We start from the raw sequence: 8,274 nt of genomic DNA on the forward strand, positions 1-8,274 counted from the left end.
GACAGCACAACCCAACGGAAACCGAAACCGATACTAAAACAGAGCACAACCAGGAACCTGTTCAAATGTTACGACTGCATTGTTTATCAAGAGGCTTTGAAGTGCAACCCATTCGTACATGTTGTTAGAATAACTTTTTCTTATTTACACCATATTACTATTATGTTCCAGGGGTTCTGACAATACCAGCAGCTGATGAATGAGTGATCGATTTTTCTCTGTGTGGCAGCACTGTACAGTCAGTGCTGACATTGTGAAGATTCACGAATTGAGGGGTTTTTCACGGATTTTTCGGTGAGTTTGACGGTTTGGCAGGTTTTTTTCAGCTACGAACACTCTCCGGGTATAAGAGAGGACCCTGTGAAAATTGCATCCAGATCGCTTGGGCGGTTTGGCCGCCTATAGGGAAGATACATACATACGAACTCAAATATATATTAGATAATGAATAAATATATCTGGAATATATGTAGTTATGAGTCATGCTGTGAAAGCACATGAAATTCCATTGTCCCAGTTGATAAAATAGAAAAGTGAATGTCAGAGTAACTGTTCCCGAGGTATAATTATAGCAAATGCATACAAGCATGTTAAATTTGAAACAGAGATTTTGCTGAACAAAAGTATACTAAATTTGATACACGAAACCAATTATTACGATAAAACGAAATTCACATCCATTTTTGAATAATGCTATCTGTACATTAGTAGTATTCAGATATGATAAAAATTAGCTCTTTTTATTACACATCAAATAATTATATTTATTCATGACATTGAGGGTCGAGCAAAAAACTGTTAGAAGAAGAATGTGTTATAGTAAACCCGACGTGTACTCATTTCGGAGTGTGGCAATGACGATGCATATTAGCCCCAATCGTGGTAATATAAAATAATATAATGTCTAGTTCTATGAATTACATACAAATAGACTAACATAAATAATGTTTTGCGTACATTACATATTCGCGATTATTTCATTGAATGACATAGATAACATTGCAATGCTGATAAAGCTATAACCACTATTAGCGTAAACACTATAGTTTAGTAGAACGTTTCCGCATTGATTCAGATAGAAATATTAGATTTACCGTTTTCAGACAATCTGTGAGAGAGACATTTTAATAATATGAAAATGGGAGCTGACTATTATTGTTTACTTTCTCGTTAAACGTTAGTTGGAACAGTCGCAGACCTCGCTCATGTTATAGAATGGGCATTACTTCTTTAAACATATTTGGCGTGATGAAGGGTCGGGTAATCCATCCGGCTCAATAGCCAACGTGAATGCGAAGCTGATATTAATCCGATGCATTCCGCCCCAGCGCAAATGGAATTTCAAAACAACCGTAGGCTAGCGGGGTTTCGCAAAGTTCCCCAACGTCATTTAGATTCATGATACACGATCCATTGACTTTAAATTAGCTACGGTTCAAGAATCCCGTCTCGACAAGCTTGTCAAGGAAGAACTTAACGTCGCCGATAGCCGACGCCTGAATTCCCATCTCGAGCAAGAGTTTCGTATTTCCATTCTCCACGGCCAGCATCACCTCGCGCAGGTGCTGTATGTCAGAGGTCAGGAGGTGCATCACGTGACCAAAGTCCTCGGCAGTTTTGCTTTCTAGAAACAAGAGCGACAGCATGATAATGTCTCGCGTGTTTTTTTCGCTTGAAAAAAAATGCGACAACCGTTTGAAGCAAAATGCGTTGTAGTATTAGCAATGGGAGCTATGTTAATTAGCTGTAGAAGCTGATTAGCGATGAAACGCAGTCGCAATCACCATGAGGATGTCCTGTGAGACCGAATGCAAATTTCATTTGTTATTGCATAGTAATGAAATAGGGAGATAAATCCTCTGAGCAACATTATGTCTGCTTATTGTTACATGAAATAGTAAACGTGCTTGAATTTAACGTTTTTGAAACTACTTCCTTTTATGCTTGAACTCTCCAGGCATATATATATATATATATATATATATATATATATATATAAAAAATAAAAAAAAAAAAATAATATATATATATATATATATATATATATACATATATATATATAATATATGCCTACCGCAATTAAGATAGATAATTTTAATAAGATTTGATGTATTTATTGCGACAATATTTTAGGTAGTATTGTAGACGTTATGCTCACCTGACAGTGCTACGGCCACCTTTTCGACTCCGCCATGTGCCTCCAACGCAACCTCTGCCTTCTCCCCGAACAGCTTTGTAAGGAACTCGATGCCATTTTGCTGAACCAAATGTCTGAGGAAATCCACAATTTCGTCCACTGGAGGGCGCAGCGCTGTAAATGGAGATCGTACTTTTATTATGATAAGAATCATAGCAGGCTAATAACCAACCACCAGGCCATAACTACAGCTAACGTATGGACCCAGTTATATAATAAACTCTCTGATATCTTGCACATGTATAGACGGCACGAGATCAATCTCATGCTTTGCGAGTAAATACGTACTTTCGATATAATATCTGCTCTCGTAACGTGTAATTATAGCATATATATATACGCAACGCAAGGAATGCAAAGCCGAAGAACTGACCGCGGGCAGAACAAACATGAACAATAAGCAAATTTCTGATAACACTGTTGAAACGCAGCGCTGTAATTTTAAGATTTGTGTCGTAATTGAGTTTCCATATTTGCTGTTAGATTTAGCAGCGGAGACCAACCGCACCCCATATGGAAATCAGTTGCCGACGGGCTTGGCTACCAAAGGAGCAGCTATGGCTATCGGGTATGGCAAGGAGCTCTCTAGGTCAGTTTCATTACCACGACAGTATTCCCCTGACGAAATTTGTAATAGACGTCATGATTTATTATTCCTTTGAAGCAATATTCGTATGAAACTGCCCTGTCCAAATTGGCGAGAAGTAACTAACGGCCGGTTTCGTATTGGCTGGTAGTGTGCGCCGTGCCGGCAACCACACCAGCAGTAGCACGAAATCACGTTTGTGAGGTTCGAGTGTACATTCTTCCCGTATAAATAAATTATTGTGAATAAAGCCCCTCAGAAATTATTTCCGTTAGGGCGCAACAGTTGACCCCGACTCATAAATTTTAATGACTTTCTCGGATAATTAGCATTGTATATTATCACTTAGAGATTGATGATGCGGATATATTACGATGTTCTAGCTGGATAACAAAGGTGGTATGTATATGAGGTGCGGTACCCGCGTGCATAAATTACGCTTTATTTAATTTTTCGTCGAGTCGATACTCGTATAGATATATCTAATCTCGGACGGAAAATCGCTTCGTTACCGTAAAAATATGTGGAATAAAGGCGATTCCCTGGCAAATAGTTTATTTCAGTCATTTATTCAGTCAAGTTTTCAAAAGTTTCGACTAAAACAGTATTGGGAATATTCGGCCTTCCTTTTCACATTTGCTTAGCTCAATTAATTACGAGCTATTACATTTCCGGACTCGATATGAAATGCTTTTGATTATCCAGCACCGAGTACATCGCGTCAATCCGCACACCAGATAACAAATCTAGTTACACTTAGTTATCATGAGTGTATATTCACGTACATCCTGGATGACAGACACGCATAATATAACGCGCGCTCTCTCTCTCTCGATCTACCCATCGCCTTCCCATCTCTATGTTCTCATATAACGCAAAGATACAACGGAAAAAACATTTTTCAGAAACAACGGAAACAGCATAAAACGCAATTAGGCTCTATCATGCGCCTGATTAGTGTTAATTAATAAGAAACTTGAAAAACCGTCGCATCGGCATTTCAGCAGCGACGCACGGTATATTATTAGAGACGCTTGCTGCAATTCCGGCGCTGTTCGGTATATAGTGACGTCTGTATAATAGGTGAAGGCGAGGAGCATGCACCCACGATGATTCTCGCGAGTGCGTTCGGTTGTACATTTGCACGCAGTAATACCTGACTGTTTAATCCCAAACGGATTCGCTAAGCGAGTGGTGCGTACGTAAACCATGGCACGCGAGAAGCGAGGCAGCTCTAGAAGAGAATACCTCATAGTTCTCGCGTAACGCCTTAAGGTGATTTGCTGTCACGGGAGAGGAAAAAAACAGCGCGAGTAAGTTTACTTTTCTTCAATTCATCGTCGCGGCGCCACCCGGTGGCTAACTTGTATGCTTGTTGCTAAATGACGTGTGGGGGTAGTACACTGTATAGGTATATAGTACACAGTATATAAATATACGGTTGTCTATTAGACCCTGCGTTCGTGCACGAGCAAGGACCGTACACACACAACCGCTTTACTGCATGAACTCCTGAAGAAATTGATGCGCCATGGCGGCGACGTGCGCAGTTTTTCTATAAGCATTAAAAACGCTTAAAAGACGTAAAAGGCAACATCGCACACGAATATACGAAGCCGAATTCAGCTTAGCAACGCATCACATAAAAAGCCTGTGTACAAAGAGCTTCTAAGAGTGGATGTGCCGTGAGGCGCTCGCTGCAGATTCGGTCTCCTTTATTATAATAATAATAACAATAATAATAATATTATTTTTATTTATTTATTGATATAGTTACAATGCCATGCCAATGAAATGGTCCAAACTACAGCCCATGTAGTTTTTCAAAGGAATATATCGGCAGTTGGTGCGCATTGCATTGTTTATTTCGCATTGTTCGCTTAATTGTTTAAAGCAGCTTGCAGCTCGCAAATACCGTATTTCTGGAGCCGCGAATCAGCGTGTGAACGCTCGGCCGCGTATTTGTCTCAGATTCGGTATTTCGCAAATACCGTATTTCATAAATACGAGGTCTCGTGTGAACGAGGCTAATGATAGGTGGATAAAAAGCTAAAGCGCGAGTTGCGCAAGAATTAATAATGGGGCAGATATGTAACAAAAATAGGTCGAAATGTTCACATCCGGCAGAAAGTGGGAAATTTTGCATACAGGGGTATTTTGACATGCTGAGTCCGAAAATTGCCGGATTCAAGAGGTCTGACCACTAAATCGGCCGCCATCTTGAATTCCAATATGGCCGCGATAACGAAACATTGAATATTACTATCTTGGGTTCTAAATGACATGTGGCGCTTATATTTGATACACAAGAGCATTTCGACATGCAGGGTTTAATAATGAATTAATTTAAAATGTCTGACAAACCATATGGCAGCCATTTTGAATTCCAATATGGCCACCATGAAGAAAAATTGAACATTACTATCTTGGGTTCTAAATGACATGTGGCGCTTATATTTGGTACACAAGAGCATTTTGCCATGCTGAGTTCAATAATGGATTGATTTGACATGTCTGACAAACCATATGGCAGCCATTTTGAATTCCAGTATGGCCGACATGACGAAACATTGAACATTACTATCTTGGGTTCTAAATGACCTGCGGTGCTGAAATTTGGTACACAAGAGCATTTTGCCATGCTGAGTTTAATAATGGATTGATTTGACATGTTTGACAAACCATATGGCAGCCATCTTAAATTCTAGTATGGCCGACATGACAAAATGCTGAAAATCTTAGGTTCTAAATCACGTAAGGCACTGAAACTTGAAACTCAAGGAATTTTTTATATGCCGAGTTCAATTGTTTAATAGAGCAAAAAGCCTATTCCAAAATAGGCTTCCTCACCAATTGAAAGCTGTAACATGCCGCAAGACGTTTTCCATCCATTTTACTTCTCCTGTTGCTCATCTGGGAAGCATTGTCCGGAGCAAAAACACAGTTCTGTGCATGGTAGCTTAGCCACGGAACATTTGCAATTTCCAGCACACCGTTTCTTACATTTGCACTTGATCAGCTATTGGCACCCCTTTGACGCCTCTGCCATTATTGTCCAAAATGGACGCCAGCCATCATCAGCATTTTTTGCCCATCCCCAATCTGCAGGTGAAGGCAGCTCTGGGTTTGCAATTTGAGACTGTCCCCAGATGTGACCAGCCTGAAAGACTGCCCTCTTCACATGTTGACGCAGTGACTCTTTTGTCGGTGGAATGTTTTCCAATTGCCGATTTCCCTGAGCAAACAGCTGCTTCCGTGCTTTGTTCACTTTCTTCAGAGGCGAAGTTCTACTGTACAGAACAACGAAGAACCTCTCTATGTTGTTCATGTCATCATTTGTTACTTCAGCTGGTGCATGTGAGAGATGATTGAAGACCTCCTTCAAGTTAGGCATGGAATATCATATGTTCCACGCGGTCCTTTTGCCAATCCCAGATATGGCAGAAACAGTATCGCATCCGGAAACAGCGTGCAGGAACAAAAGGCACCATGAGCGTTCAGGGCCAATGTGAGTCGCAATAGTGTGAGCAGCAATGTGCCTGAAATTGTTTCCATGTCCAAATGCCAACCACATTGCACAGCTGTCCATAACGCTTGCCATCGCGATCGCCAACACAACCACATTCGTGTCCGTTGCATGAATTACTATACTTCTGTGCCCCCGCTGATATGCATGCCAAGCATGTAGCAACATGCGTGAATCAGCCTCTTCATGCGTACATGGTTCAATTTGAGAAACATCAGAATAGGGCTTTGATTTAACCTCTTCTTCATTGGTTGTTAGAAGTATTTTCCTTTCTGGAACAGCCATCGTTTGCAGAGCATCTGCAAGGAAACTGAATAGTGTATTTTTGTTAGAATCTACACGAAGCAAGCTGCTCCAGTTTCGTGGTACGGATGTCTGTTCAGTCACATGGAGTGGTATGCCAGTGCCACGACCAAGCCTGGTGCTTCCCTTGAGACTGTCCGTTCTGTAGGTGTTTCACACTAGATCAACACGCATAACAGACTCCTCGTTTAACTTTCGGGCAATGTACGGAAGGAACTGTTTCTGTGCATAGTCACCAAATGTCCTGACCACACTGTTGCACTTCGTAGGCTCCAACTGGTGGACTAAGGCAGCCCCATCGAAAATGCTAACTACTTCTTTCGGCATATCATGAGGACGTGGCGCTAAAGCTTCCAAACACGGCAAAAGTTCAGCTTTTCCGGTCGGTGGGCGCATTGTATTTATATCTTCAGCCAATGCTGGTGGCCACCCATGACACTCATGTTCAAAGAATGTATCAAGATCACCATCTCTTGCTTGGCAAGAAATGTACATTCGTGAGAACAGCGCCACATTACTTTTCATACTTGTAATCTTCGCCTGAGACTTTCCATGTGTGTTCTTGGGCTTCGATTTGAACAGTGGCAGATTGTTCTTTGAAATGGTATCATAGAAATTGACGGAAGGATCCTTGATTCGCTGCTCCACAAATCTGTCATATCGTGTTTTGCCAGTGTCCTCCACGGATCGCACTGTGGCTATCACTTCATCAGGCATGATGACTTTGGTGTCAAGCACATACAGGTCTTTACTGTCTTCCGCGAACGGGTTTCCCAGTTTTTCAAATGAACTGATTGTATTATTGAGATCTGATGCAAACGATTTCTGGACACTAAGCAATTGTTCGTGGTGGCGGACATCAGTTTGCCACTGTCTTTGAAACTGGTCCTCAAACTCACTCAGGATTCTGGCTATTTCTGCACCAGCCACCATCCACCGGCTAAGAGCCCCTTCATTTTCGGTAATTCCAATGACTCCACCATCACCTTTTACTATAGCGTTCTGCTGTTCGTGTATCTGATCGTGTGCCAAAGCAGAGAACTTGTGTGATGACTTCTGAGTGACAAAGCTCCCCTTGACAAATTCACGATAGATATCCACGGAATCGTTTGGAAGTTCCAGAAGGTCCATTACATGCACTGTCAACTATCTGGCATAATGGTAATGGTCCATGGCAAACATCCACGGAATGATCGCCGTAAGGGTCTCCACATACAGCGTGTAGTTGGCCTCCCGTTGTGATTTTATGATCGAATGCCAAGAGAATGCCACGTACTGTATGTGTGTGCGTGCTTGCGTACTGTATGTGTGTGTGAGTGTGTGCGTGTGTGTGTGTGCGCGTGCGTGTGTGCGCGCGCGTGTGTGTGCGTGCATGTGTGTGTGCGCACGCGTGTGTGTGCGTGTGTGTGTGCGCGTGTGTGTATGCGCGCGTGTGTGTGTGCGTGCATGTGTGTGTGCGCACGCGTGTGTGTGCGTGTGTGTGTGCGCGTGTGTGTATGCGCGCGTGTGTGTGTGCGTGCATGTGTGTGTGCGCACGCGTGTGTGTGCGTGTGTGTGTGCGCGTGTGTGTATGCGCGCGTGTGTGTGTGCGTGCATGTGTGTGTGCGCACGCGTGTGTGTGCGTGTGTGTGTGCGCGTGTGTGTAGTAGATAGTATTGTTCA

At 42.2% G+C, this 8,274-nt stretch overlaps 1 protein-coding gene across 1 annotated transcript in view; it reads right to left on the reverse strand.

Moving 5' to 3' along the window:
* Positions 1–711: 711 nt before the first annotated feature.
* Positions 712–8,274, reverse strand: part of LOC106821271 (IDLSRF-like peptide) — a 58,513-nt gene continuing 50,950 nt past the window's right edge. Inside the window, exons 4-5 of the mRNA XM_014826013.1 lie at positions 2,159–2,311; positions 712–1,624 (exon numbers count right to left, since the gene is read on the reverse strand). Coding sequence (XP_014681499.1) covers positions 1,425–1,624; positions 2,159–2,311 — 353 coding nt within the window. The 3' untranslated portion in view covers positions 712–1,424. The remainder of the gene's footprint in view (positions 1,625–2,158; positions 2,312–8,274) is intronic.

This window comes from Priapulus caudatus, unplaced genomic scaffold, assembly GCF_000485595.1.
Source record: "Priapulus caudatus unplaced genomic scaffold, Priapulus_caudatus-5.0.1 Scaffold66, whole genome shotgun sequence".
Taxonomy (NCBI): Eukaryota; Metazoa; Priapulida; class Priapulimorpha; order Priapulimorphida; family Priapulidae; genus Priapulus; species Priapulus caudatus.